This window comes from Syngnathus scovelli, chromosome 18 (genome assembly GCF_024217435.2).
Source record: "Syngnathus scovelli strain Florida chromosome 18, RoL_Ssco_1.2, whole genome shotgun sequence".
NCBI lineage: Eukaryota > Metazoa > Chordata > Actinopteri > Syngnathiformes > Syngnathidae > Syngnathus > Syngnathus scovelli.
The window spans coordinates 1010310-1022519 of NC_090864.1; the positions used below are offsets into that span (position 1 = coordinate 1010310).

The 12210-nt window shown below is 47.6% G+C and overlaps 2 protein-coding genes across 2 annotated transcripts; both read left to right on the forward strand.

Annotated features, from left to right (window-relative positions):
* The first annotated feature begins 9153 nt into the window (after positions 1–9153).
* LOC137839675 (janus kinase and microtubule-interacting protein 3-like) lies at positions 9154–10035 on the forward strand. Its single transcript, XM_068648811.1, has 3 exons — positions 9154–9213; positions 9737–9799; positions 9886–10035. The coding sequence occupies exons 1-3, from the start codon at positions 9154–9156 to the stop codon at positions 10009–10011; spliced, it is 249 nt and encodes an 82-aa protein (XP_068504912.1). The 3' UTR covers positions 10012–10035.
* A 128-nt stretch (positions 10036–10163) lies between these two features.
* Positions 10164–11931, forward strand: LOC125985992 (janus kinase and microtubule-interacting protein 3-like). The gene is made up of 3 exons (XM_068648812.1): positions 10164–10295; positions 10416–11055; positions 11134–11931. Exons 2-3 carry the CDS (start codon positions 10843–10845, stop codon positions 11248–11250), a joined length of 330 nt encoding a protein of 109 aa, XP_068504913.1. The 5' UTR covers positions 10164–10295; positions 10416–10842; the 3' UTR covers positions 11251–11931.
* Positions 11932–12210: the final 279 nt, after the last annotated feature.

The following is a 12210-nucleotide window of genomic DNA, read 5'->3' on the forward strand; positions in this document are numbered from 1 at the left end:
TTTTGAAAAGGCCATTAGAATAATAAACAAATCTGATTACCTTGAACATAGTAACAAGCTAAGTGTTTAATATGTCCTATGAAGTCAAAATTGGGCACCATCATGTGGTGAAATTTGGAATTGCATCACATCCAATTTTGCCTGGGAACAAACAGATTAAATAAATCTTAGTTTTGAATAAGCCACTCCTTCTCAAACAAGTAAACTCTGCCCATTTTGCGCAGTAGATGTTCTGTTAATATCTAGTATTTATACAAAGTCATAATTGAAATTGCTTTCAACCTTCATTCATCGGTTCAACCAACATTACTCGCTCTTATTACCAATTTGTATTGATTTAACTAAGCGTTTAATACTTCCTATCAGGTCTCAAGTCAAGATTTGGCAAAATACAATTTCAGCAAATCCAATTTTGCCAGGGAACAAAAATAGATTAAATAAACTAAATAAGTCTTCTTCCCATTAAATAAATTAAAAAAGTCTGTCTTGTAACCAGTCCTTTTCAAACAAGTAAAGTCTGCCCATGTTGTGCCGTAGATTTTGTGTTTATGCCTAGTATTTATACAAAATCATAATTTAAAGGACTTCATTCCTTCATTCACTTTGGAAATTTGGAATTGCAGCACATCAAATTTTGCCTGGGAAGAAAAGTAGATTAAATAAATTTAATAAGTCTTACTACTTCCCATTAAATAAATTAAATACGTCTTACTTGTTCCCACTCCTTTTCAAAAAAGTAGTTTAAACCGAGGGCCCTTCACTCAACCTTTAACCTCAACCCCGCACGTCACATTGTGTTGTATCTGTGAATGTTGGTTGTGGCCAAATGATAGTTTTCTTTCATTCGTTTAGGTTCCAAGAATACTTGATGTAACTCTACTTTTAACTGCCGTTTCAGATAAGCGGGTATTACGTCGCAGTCATGTGCCGCGGATATGACGTAATTGGCGGAACTTCCGCCAAAATTCAAATCTGTTGGCGCGATGGCCGTGAGCCACTGAGCAACGACGATTATCAACAGAAATATCTTTATTTTCTGCTTGCAACTGGACCGTCTAGAGCGTACACGGTAAGTAACACTCATTGTGTTTAAGGAGATTTACGTTTGTGTAGTTTGACTAAAGTTGTCGATGTAGCTAGCGTTCACGGTAATAGCAACGTGTAGCTGAGGCGCTAACCCTAGCAGAAGTGTAGCCGCGTTGCGTTGTACGTGTGAATATTGGTCGAGGCGAAGTGTTAATGTTTAATTTCATTCCTTTAGGTTCCACGGTGTTTGTTGGCTGCAAGTTTTCCATTGCAAGAAGAGGCTCGTATCATTGACCAGGAGCGATCTACAATTGTGAGTAGCCATAACATTTATCTTAAACACTTCCTATTTCATGTCTAACAGTACTTGATTTAACAAATAACCATAAATAAATACAGTGTGGGCACTGAAGTGAACATATGTGATTATACTGCCTAATCTGTCACCGAGTATATTGTTGCAAAGTAATATAAGATCCAAAGTTGTAATTCAGAATAGTTTTCAAAAGAAGGCCATTAGAATTATATACAAGTCTGATTACCCTGAACATAATAACAAGCTATTAATTAAATCACAAATTCTTCAATTCAAAGATTTGGTAGATTATCAGACAAATAATGTCTAACAGTAATTGATTTAACACATCACGATAAATAGATTGAGTGTGGGCACTCTCAAGTTAACATATGTGATTATACTGCCTAATCTGTTACAGAGTATGTTGTTGCCAAGTAATGTAGAATAGATCCAAAGTAGTAATCCAGAATAGTTTTGAAAAGGCCATTAGAATAATAAACAAATCTGATTACCTTGAACATAATAACAAGCTAAGTGTTTAATATGTCCTATGAAGTCAAAATAAATGAAAATAAGAAGTACGCTTGGACGTGGGCAAAGACGTCACCGGTGAGTCCTTCCTTCCTATTTATTTACCTTCTAAGTGCTAGAGGCTAAGTGTTAGAGGCTAAGTGTTAGAGGCTAAGTGTTAAAGGCAACACAATAGGAACAACACAACACAATACGAACAACTCAACACAATACGAACAACACAATATGAACAACACAACACAATACGAACAACACAACACAATACGAAAAACACAACACATTACTAACAACACAACACAATACGGACAACACAACGATACAGCACTGAACAACACGATACCGCACTGAACAACATGATACCGCACTGAACAACACGATACCGCACTGAACAACACCATGCCGCACTGAACAACACCATGCCGCACTGAACAACACCATCCCGCAATGAACAACACCATGCCGCACTGAACAACACCATGCCGCACTGAACAACACCATGCCGCACTGAACAACACCATGCTGCACTGAACGACACCATGCCGCACTGAACGACACCATGCCGCACTGAACGACACCATGCTGCACTGAAAGACACCATCCCGCACTGAACAACACCATGCCGCACTGAACAACACCATCCTGCACTGAACAACACCATCCCGCACTGAACAACATTATGCCGCACTGAACAACATTATGCCGCACTGAACAACACCATGCCGCACTGAACAACACCATGCCGCACTGAACAACATTATGCCGCACTGAAAAATACCATGCCGCACTAAACGACACCATCCCGCACTGAACAACACCATGCCGCATTGAACAACACCATGCGGCACTGAACAACACCATCCTGCACTGAACAAAACCATCCCGCACTGAACAACACCATGCCGCACTGAACAACATTATGCCGCACTGAACAACATTATGCCGCACTGAACAACACCATACCACACTGAACAACACCATGCCACACTGAACAACACCATGCCGCACTGAACAACACCATGCCGCACTGAACAACACGATCCCGCACTAAACAACACCATCCCGCACTGAACAACACCATGCCGCACTGAACAACACCATCCCGCACTGAACAACACCATGCCACACTGAACAACACCATTCCGCACTGTACAACACCATGCCACACTGAAAAACACCATGCCGCACTGAACAACACCATCCCGCACTAAACAACACCATGCCACACTGAACAACACCATTCCGCACTGTACAACACCATGCCACACTGAAAAACACCATGACGCACTGAACAACACCATGCCCCACTGAACAACACCATGCCGCACTGAACAACACCATGCCGCACTGACCACCATGCCGCACTGAACAACACCATGCCGCACTGAACAACACCATGCCGCAATGAACAACACCATGCCGCACTGAACAACACCATGCCGCACTGAACAACACCATGCCGCACTGAACAACACCATCCCGCAATGAACAACACCATGCCGCACTGAACAACACCATGCTGCACTGAACAACATTATGCCGCACTGAGCAACATTATGCCGCACTGAACAACACCATCCCGCACTGAACAACACCATGCCGCTTTGAACAACACCATGCCGCACTGAACAACACCATCCTGCACTGAACAACACCATCCCGCACTGAACAACACCATCCTGCACTGAACACCATGCCGCACTGAACAACACCATGCCACACTGAACAACACCATGCCGCACTGAACAACACCATGCCGCACTGAACAACACCATGCCGCACTGAACAACACCATGCCGCACTGAACAACACCATGCTGCACTGAACAACATTATGCCGCACTGAACAACACCATGCCGCACTGAACAACACCATGCCGCACTGAATAACACCATGCCGCACTGAACAACACCATGCCGCACTGAACAACACCATCCCGCACTGAACAACACCATGCCGCACTGAACAACGCCATGCCACACTGAACAACACCATGCCGCACTGCACAACACCATCCTGCACTGAACAACACCATGCCGCACTGAACAACACCATGCCGCACTGAACAACATTATGCCGCACTGAACAACATTATGCCGCACTGAACATTATTATGCCGCACTGAACAACACCATGCCGCACTGAACAACACCATGCCGCACTGAACAACATTATGCCGCACTGAGCAACATTATGCCGCACTGAACAACACCATGCCGCACTGAACAACACCATGCCGCACTGAACAACACCATCCCGCAATAAACAACACCATGTCGCACTGAACAACACCATGCCGCACTGAACGCATCATGCTGCACTGAACGACACCATGCCGCACTGAACAAATGTGATTTTTACTTTTTGATTTCTTTGCTTGGCTAAAAATGTATTCTGCAACAGCTTAAAGCAATATTGTTAGTCAATTTGGTCAAGAGGCCCGCCACTATGAGAATAGTGGCGTGACATAAATTGTTTAAAGAAATAGATCAAAGGTTTGGATTTTTATTTCAGAGTTAATTGAAGCGTAACTTTAAAAAGTTATTTTCATGAAACAGGAAGTGAAGAAAAGGGGAAGTGAAAGGCTTTACCAGGGGCTAGCTGTACATTGGTGGAAAGTAATGCATGGTCAAGGCGGAAACATCTGCTGAAGGACAGCAGGTGTACGAGCGTGGGAAAATTGTCCAAACCCTATACAGCGTGGGAAAACTGACCAAAATCTATAAGGCGTGGGAAACTAGGCGGTCTTACCTTATAGAGAGGATATAGGTACCAGACAAGCCTATAAAAAGTCCTGCAGGAGCAGCTAAGAGGCTTTTTTCCCCAAAGAATACGTGAAGAAGCCCGAAGGAGCTTTAAGATTTTTTCCAGAGTCCCGGGATCTTTGTGTGAGACGCAGGATCGCTGGTCCGAAATTAACTTGGATTTACTCCAAAAAATTGGACTGGACAACTTTACAGGAGAAACTAGGTGAGCGAAAACGACTTTTATGTATTTTAGCGAGAGTGGGGAATAGTCATCGGGCCGCCGGCCCCCTCGAGGCCAGCCTGTTTCTCTAATTTGGATTTTAGAAGTAAGATCGAATTGATCACTCGACTTTGCTTCCACCAAAAATAGCACGCAGCTGGTATCTACCTTTTCCCTCTTTCATGAACTGTGTTTTGCAATCGAATTGTTCTGGGATTGAATGATTTTATTAACACGGGTATCAGTGAGTGAAATTGTTCGGTTTCTGGAGTAATTGAGATTTGTAATTCTATTTCATGTTTCTTCAATAAATGTGTTTCGTATATTATTTACTTGGTTGTGCTCTGATTTGTACTGAATGTGCAATCGATAGGTTGGGGTTGATTTGACGATTTGATTAATGTGCGGGGGGTTATTATGGTATAACATAGGACCGTAATAAATAAAAGTAACATAAGACAATTGTAGAGAATTGAATAACTTTCGTAGTTATTTGAGACACGAGTGAATTTCAATTCGTTTGAAAGTTTGCTTTGTCTGAATAAATTAACGGAAGTGTTTAAATTGGATTATTAGTTTGGTGTAGAACTGAAAGTAATTTAATTATTTGAAGAGCGCAGGCCCGTTCCCCCTTTTGACGGGCCGCGTAAAACGTAACTCCGAACATGTTAGAGAATTAAATAACTTTCGTAGATATTTAAGGGAAGAGTGAATTTCGTTAAAAGTGAATTCGTTTGAAAATGTACTTCCTCTAAATAAAATAACGACGATGGTTAAAATAGATTATTAGAATTGGTGAAGGATAAAAGTATTTCGATTGTCGGTCGGGCGCGGCCCAGTTCCTAAATTTGTCGGGCCGCGTCAAAAGTTAAACAGGACACGATCGAAAAATAGACTTGCCTTCCAACTTAATTACTGGGCAAATCTAAATAGAGTAAGACATTTTTATTCGTTTTAAGAAAGTTGTTACTCTTTTTAAAGCAATCAAGTGGGGTGAAGCACTCCGACAGTTAAGTGCTAGATTTACATATAAGAAGTTAGAATTAATAATATAAAGTGCATTAATTTTCTTCTTAAATGCTATTATTGTCACACTTTTATTAATTCGATTCTCTTTCGAATAAACAAGTTGGTCGGCTCGCTGCATGAGCGACCAAGTGGAACGGACCCATATCAACATTTACTTCGGCAAAACTAGTGCTTGGGTGCGTTATACAAACGAATCCCTGAGGTCTTAACAAAGACATCTAAAAATATCCGTAACATAATAAGAACTTCAAACATTAGCGGGGAGCCATCAATACGATGCGGTGAGGAGCGGGGGCGCTTTGCTGGCGGAGGTGCAGGAGACGCGGCGGTGTTGGGAGACCGAGCGGTGTCGCCTCCACCAGGAGCGCGGAAGAAACCCTGGCAGCGGCCCAGCAGGCCTGGCAGTCCCGAGCGGACGAGCTCCGATCGGCTCATCACCAGCATCGGGAGGAGCTGAGCCGAACCAAGAGAGACTGCGAGAGGGAGATCCGCTGACTGGTAGGACTGATCAGATGCGCGGTGCGTGGCTATGTTCCCAATTTCGTCGTATACCTGCAGTGCAATGACACCTAAGGCATTCTATTCTATTTCACAAGAAGACAATGTCCGGTTGCTCGCTTCGCTTTTGTCACAGCAAAGGTGTTCTAGTCGATTCAAGAAAAAAATTGGCCGGTTGCTCTCTTTGTTTTTGTCACAATTCTGGCAAATGAGTTTGCCCGCCTGCCTGAACGCTCCCCGTTTGTACATCCAGATGGATGAGATCAAGCTGAAAGACAGAGCGGTTAGTGTTTTGGATAAAGCCCTGGGGCCGTTCACGTCCACCGCCTTCAGCTGCAGACTCAGGCTGCCGAGCAGCAGATCGCTGCCCTGAGGGATTCCCAAAGGGCGGGCCTAAACTACCCTGGAAGTGGGGTCAACGCCGCTACTAGCAATACTCTTCATAGCGTAAGCCACCTCATCACACACTTGCAGTACACATGACTTAGTTCGTTGCTGGAGGAAGGTAGCACAAAAACAGTTTTGAACTTTGAACGAGTGGTTGTGTGTGTGTGTTGCGGGGCGTTTTCAGTCTCAGGAGGATCGGGACACGCGACGGTTTCATCTGAAAATCGCTGAGCTCAGCGCAGTCATCAGGAAACTGGAGGATCGAAACGCCCTGCTTTCTGAAGAGCGCGATGAACTGGTAATTTATTGACGGCACGCTTGAAGGTTTGCGCTACGTTTGATGCGCGCCATCCAGCGAGGCACCCATTGCGCTTGCTTATTAGTTGAGCGGCGCGGCGAGTCGGTTGCCTGGTAGATGTCTTTTATTGGGAGCCAATGCCACGATTCCGTTCAAACCGATGCAAAAGGAATGGATACGTTCTGGCCCGCGTGTTGTGCGTCTTGCAGCTAAAGCGACTGAGAGAAACAGAAAGCCAGTTTCTGCCACTCCTGTACAAAAACAAACGCCTGAGCAGGAAGAATGAAGAACTCTCGCTGGTGCTGTGTCGCCTTGAAAACAAAGTGCGCTTTGTCACCCAGGAGAACGAGGAGATGGCAAGCTTGGTAAGTCGACGTGGACAACGGCGGCGTGCCAACAGAGTCCACTGCATTTGTGTTCCACAGAGAAGGCCTAGTTCGCTCAATGACCTGGACCGCGTTGCGGCCAGCAGGACGGTGAAATGGAGTTCCTTCAAGTTGTGGAGCAGCGGCACATCATCGACGACTTGTCCAAGGTCTTCAGGCAGGCGACTCGGTGCACGTACGGCTGCGCCGCGCTCGCTCGCTGTCGCCAGGAAACCTTTTCCGCCCAAAGCTTGGCCGGCGGCCGCCATCCAAAAAATTGGCCCCTTAAATTCCGACCTTTCAAGCAGGAGCATTGTGCGCACGCGTTTGAACACGCTTTAGACTTGTTTTGCCGTTTTCAGCAGCTCAAAGCTCCCGTTTTGTCAGCGCCTTTGCCACTCGCTGTGCGCTGAAAACGACGGACTCGCCCGGCTGCTCAGCCCGTCAACCATTAGCCGCGAGCGCGACATCATTGTCCGTAGGCAGCTAGTGGCAAAATGCACCCTGTTAGAGTTGCGCTCGCTCCAACTTATTTTGGAAGAACCACACGGGAGACAAGTAAGTTCTTTTGGACACCTGCAGGTGGAGAGTCCATCCGTTGTACGAATGAAGTCTGACTCTCGGCTCCTGCACGAGCATTTTTATTAAGAGAAACAGGGTGGGTGTAAACGTGGATTGAATGGAGAAAGCCCTTGACCTCTAGTCAAAACATAGCAAGGGGTGTTTTACAACTTTGTGTAGGAAGTTGCTATCGCTTATGATAGGGATAAATAAGGGATAAATAATATTATTTATTACAGGTTGCAGTCAAAGTCAAAGCAACATAATCATACGATAAAGATAATCTGGAAAACCCTGACACACCCTGTAGTTGTCACTTTTGGAAAAGACGAGCGTCCCTCCAATCATCGCCGGTGACGTGTTTTTCAGGCTCTGGAGACAGGAGCTCATGTCAGAAATGTCATTGTGAGTCGCGTTTGTTTCTGCGCCGGAGCCGTTCGTTCCCTTTGCATCCAAAGAATCTCAAAGGCGGATTATTTGTGTCGACAGGAGAGAGATTTGCTGCTACAATACCGACGTCGAGAATCTCTGAGGAGGAACAAAGCGTGAGGTCCTGCAAGGTGAGTCTGTTTGTTTGCGGCTGCTTGGTGTTGCGCAAGATGAAATGGCCTTTTTCTCGCTATCGTTCCTCTCGTCGATTCATCGTGAGGTGTCGCTTCAGTTTGTTCAGAGAGATGTTTGCTTCCGCGCCCGCAGGTCATCGAAACATTTTACGGCTACGACGAAGACGTGTTGGTGGACTCGGACGGATCGTCCTTGTCTTTTCACACCGACAGAACCCCCGACACGGAACCCGAAGAGGTAGCCCGCCATTTCTGCCAGCGTATTGGCGCCAAACATTCCTCTTCAGCCTGGAATCGGACTCGTCTTTGCGTCGCGGGTGCTTTGTCGCCGGTCTGACTGATTCTGGTACTAGTGCTGTGTTGCATTGGTGTGTGCATGAGGAGGCGGAGCTTCGCTACCGCCAGCTGACGCAAGAATATCAAGCGCTGCAACGAGCCTACGCTCTGCTCGCCCAGACCAGCGGAGGGGACTACGACGCCGAGAAGGAGATCAAGGTGGCGCCCCTTCCCGCAACCCCCGGCCGGGTCGCAGCCTCCCCGTTCTCACCCAGCCTCGGGTGTTCTCTGGTCTGAAAGGAGGAGGAGGAGCCTCCCTCCTCCTCCTTTCAGACCAGAGAAAAGCTGATGGTAGAAATGGGTCACTATCAAAGCAGAGTAGAAGATCTGGAGTCAGCGCTGAAGCAACAAGGACAGGTAAGCTCATCAATGAGCACACCTTTTTCTCAGACAAAATAGTGTAAGGGAACGGACAGTACAGCCAAGTGCGTAGCGACGGACTTTATTGGAGAAGGGGATGATGGGAACAGCGGGCGCTGGAGCGGCGATCGGGCTGGAGAGGACAAACGATTCTGCGGTTGTTCCAAGTAGTCAAGCGGGTCCGTAGCTTCGGGACTGATGAGCAAGGCAGCATCAAGGGACAGACTGACACTCAGGTCTGCGCTGGCGGCGCTGATATAGTGCTGTCCATGAGCCCGTGGCAGGTGACGGCGATTCCATTGACAGGGGGGCGTGGTCCTGTCGCCGGTGGCACCAGCACGTGACAAATAGCTACATTCTTCAGTCACTCATTCGTCTGGCATTACTGGACCAAGCCCCCCCCCTGAACGTGGCTGGGAAAATGCGGAGAAAAGCAAATGTCATTTTCCAGTCAACCAAAGAATTTGTGGATGAAAATGACACAACATTCCAAAGCTGTCCACGCGTTTGTCTCTTCTAGAATGTCAAGTGGGTGGAGGAGAAGCAGCTGCTGCGTCAGAGCAATCAGCAGTTGGCCGAAAAGGTGACGGAAAGAAAGGCGCTGGGCGGAGTCGCTTGGCGTCACACCCGTCGGGAAGCCCCGCAGATGAGGTCTGACTGTCTTTTCAGGTCAGGCGGATGGAGGCGGAAGAAGCGCGTCTGAAAGAGCACATCCAGGATATCCGAGACCAAAACGAACTGCTTGAGTTCCGCATCCTGGAGCTGGAGGTGGGAAGACTCGCACAAGCGTGTTGAGGCCAGAGATGTGACAGACGGACGGACGGATGCATGCCTCTGCCTTTCAGGAGAGGGAGTGGCGCTCCACCGTCTTGAAGTTTCTGCAAGTCCGTTTCCCAGACGGCCTCAGCCCTTTGCAGATCTACTGCGAGGCCGAGGGCGTGAGCGTACGTAAGGCGTCCCTCGCAACCCTAACCTTAACCCGAGGTCCCAGTTCACCTTACATTGCTCCTTGCGCCTTTCCCCCGGACATCGTCATCAGTGATCTGATGAAGAAGCTGGACATCCTGGGCGATAACGCCGTAAGTGTATGTCGAACTCCTTATGTTCGCACTCCACGAGACTCGGCGGCTCAAATGTGACTTTTGGAAGGCTTTGCGCTGAAAGAAGCTTGTTGACGCTGTGCCTTTGGGCTCTTGCAGAATCTCACCAACGAGGAGCAGGTGGTCGTGATTCACGCCAGGACCCTTCTCACCCTAGCCGAGAAGGTAACGTGCACGTCCACGCACGCTCTCGCATTCTGATTATGTGACAGCAGCCTTTCCTCAGTGGTTAGAATACATCAAAGTGACCAAGTCAGCACTTCAACAGTAGATGTTGGACATTGAAAGTGAGAAGGTAGACAGACACGCGACATCAGCCAAGGGGAACTCCGGCAATGTGCCCCAACAATTCTGACCTTGAGCTGTGCTAGGATATGTTCTGTAACCAGAAGGGCTACCTGGATGCAGAGTTGGACTTCAGGAAGCGTTCCATGGACCAGGCTCATAAGGTAAGCCGCCCTCAAATCTCCCGCCGGACCACTGATGGACGAGGATTGCGGCCCAGAGGATCCTGGAGCTGGAGGCCATGTTGTACGAGGCGCTACCGCAGCGGGACTGCCCCGCCACGGACGGCGAAAAAGCCAGCCACGCTGGCGTGAATGACGTGCTGACGGCGGATCAGAGAGAAGAGCTTAGGAGCGCCGTGGACCAATGGAAGCGAGCCCTGATGTGCGAGTTGAGGGAGCGCGACGCTTGCATCCTCCAAGAGAGAATGGATCTGCTGCACAGCGCGCAACAGGTAAGGGCCCAAAGCCAGCCCGGCACTTACTTGACGCTTACTGGCTTTTGAAGGCCACTTTCCATTTGTCCGTCCTAGAGGAACAAAGAGCTGAAAGAATTCATCGAAGCTCAGAAGAGACAAATCAAACAATTGGAGGAGAAGTTTCTGTTTCTCTTTCTATTCTTCTCCTTGGCCTTCATTCTGTGGCCCTAACACCAGCTGGTGAGTGAGCTCCAGCGGCACCGCACTCGACACCTCCGATACACTGCCAGCCGGTCTCAGACGTTGGCAGACGCTCCGATGCCGACGTATACCCCCCGCCACGGTGACAGAGGCACCGCGTCACACCGGCGCTCATCCAATCAGAAGGCAGGAAAGGCAAATTCACATGCAGGGCACTCTTGAACCAGAAGAGAGCGCCACAAAAAACGGTTGTTGCCCCAAACGCGCACTAAAAAGGGTCAGAATAACAAGAGTCCCACCGACCAGCCGGGGCCACCCGTCCATCCATTTCTTCAGGGGGGAAAAAAATTGGAGTCACCGGTGAGTACATTTTGCATTTAGCTCTGCTTTTCTGCTTTTGTCTTCAAGTGTGTGGCATCCTGCGACCAAAGATTCAGCCAACCCCAAAGCGGTTGACCTCAACGTCCCACCACCATGCCGACCAGAGCAGGTGACGTGATGCTTTGGACATCCTTCCGTCTCAGATGCCCAAAAGTACTCTTTGCCACATCTGCGGCAATACCGTGTCTTTTCAAAGGTGCAAATAAATCCAGCGTGGGCGGAACACGCACGTCTTCGTTTTTTCCCGCTTTGTTTGTGTGACAGCTGTTGTGAAAATTTTATACAAATAAAGTTGTATAGTACAGGTTTGGCCAAGCCGCAATTCCTGAACCGCATGCGGCTCTTTGCTTGGATTCATGCGGCCCTTTTATGTTCATATCAACATTTGTGTGTGTGTGTGGGGGGGGGGGGGGAGGGGGGGGGTGTTGTGCGTGTTGGCTTCACTTGAGTTCAATTTGGTATTTTGGTCAAAAGCGCATGTGGTGAAATTCCACAAAGTAGGATGGGCAAACACATTCCAGTAAACTATTAGTGTCAATTGGGCTCTCGAAATGGCAGGAAAAAGATGCACAGCAAAACGGAAATATGTAGATGAACACAGGACGTTTT

Coding starts and splice junctions, on each gene's coding strand:
- LOC137839675 (XM_068648811.1), top strand. CDS start 9,154: ATGGGTCACTATCAAAGCAGAGTAGAAGATCTGGAGTCAGCGCTGAAG. Junction 9,214..9,736: donor CGCTGAAGCAACAAGGACAG/GTAAGCTCATCA, acceptor TGTCTCTTCTAG/AATGTCAAGTGGGTGGAGGA. Junction 9,800..9,885: donor ATCAGCAGTTGGCCGAAAAG/GTGACGGAAAGA, acceptor CTGTCTTTTCAG/GTCAGGCGGATGGAGGCGGA.
- LOC125985992 (XM_068648812.1), top strand. CDS start 10,843: ATGTTGTACGAGGCGCTACCGCAGCGGGACTGCCCCGCCACGGACGGC. Junction 11,056..11,133: donor TGCTGCACAGCGCGCAACAG/GTAAGGGCCCAA, acceptor TGTCCGTCCTAG/AGGAACAAAGAGCTGAAAGA.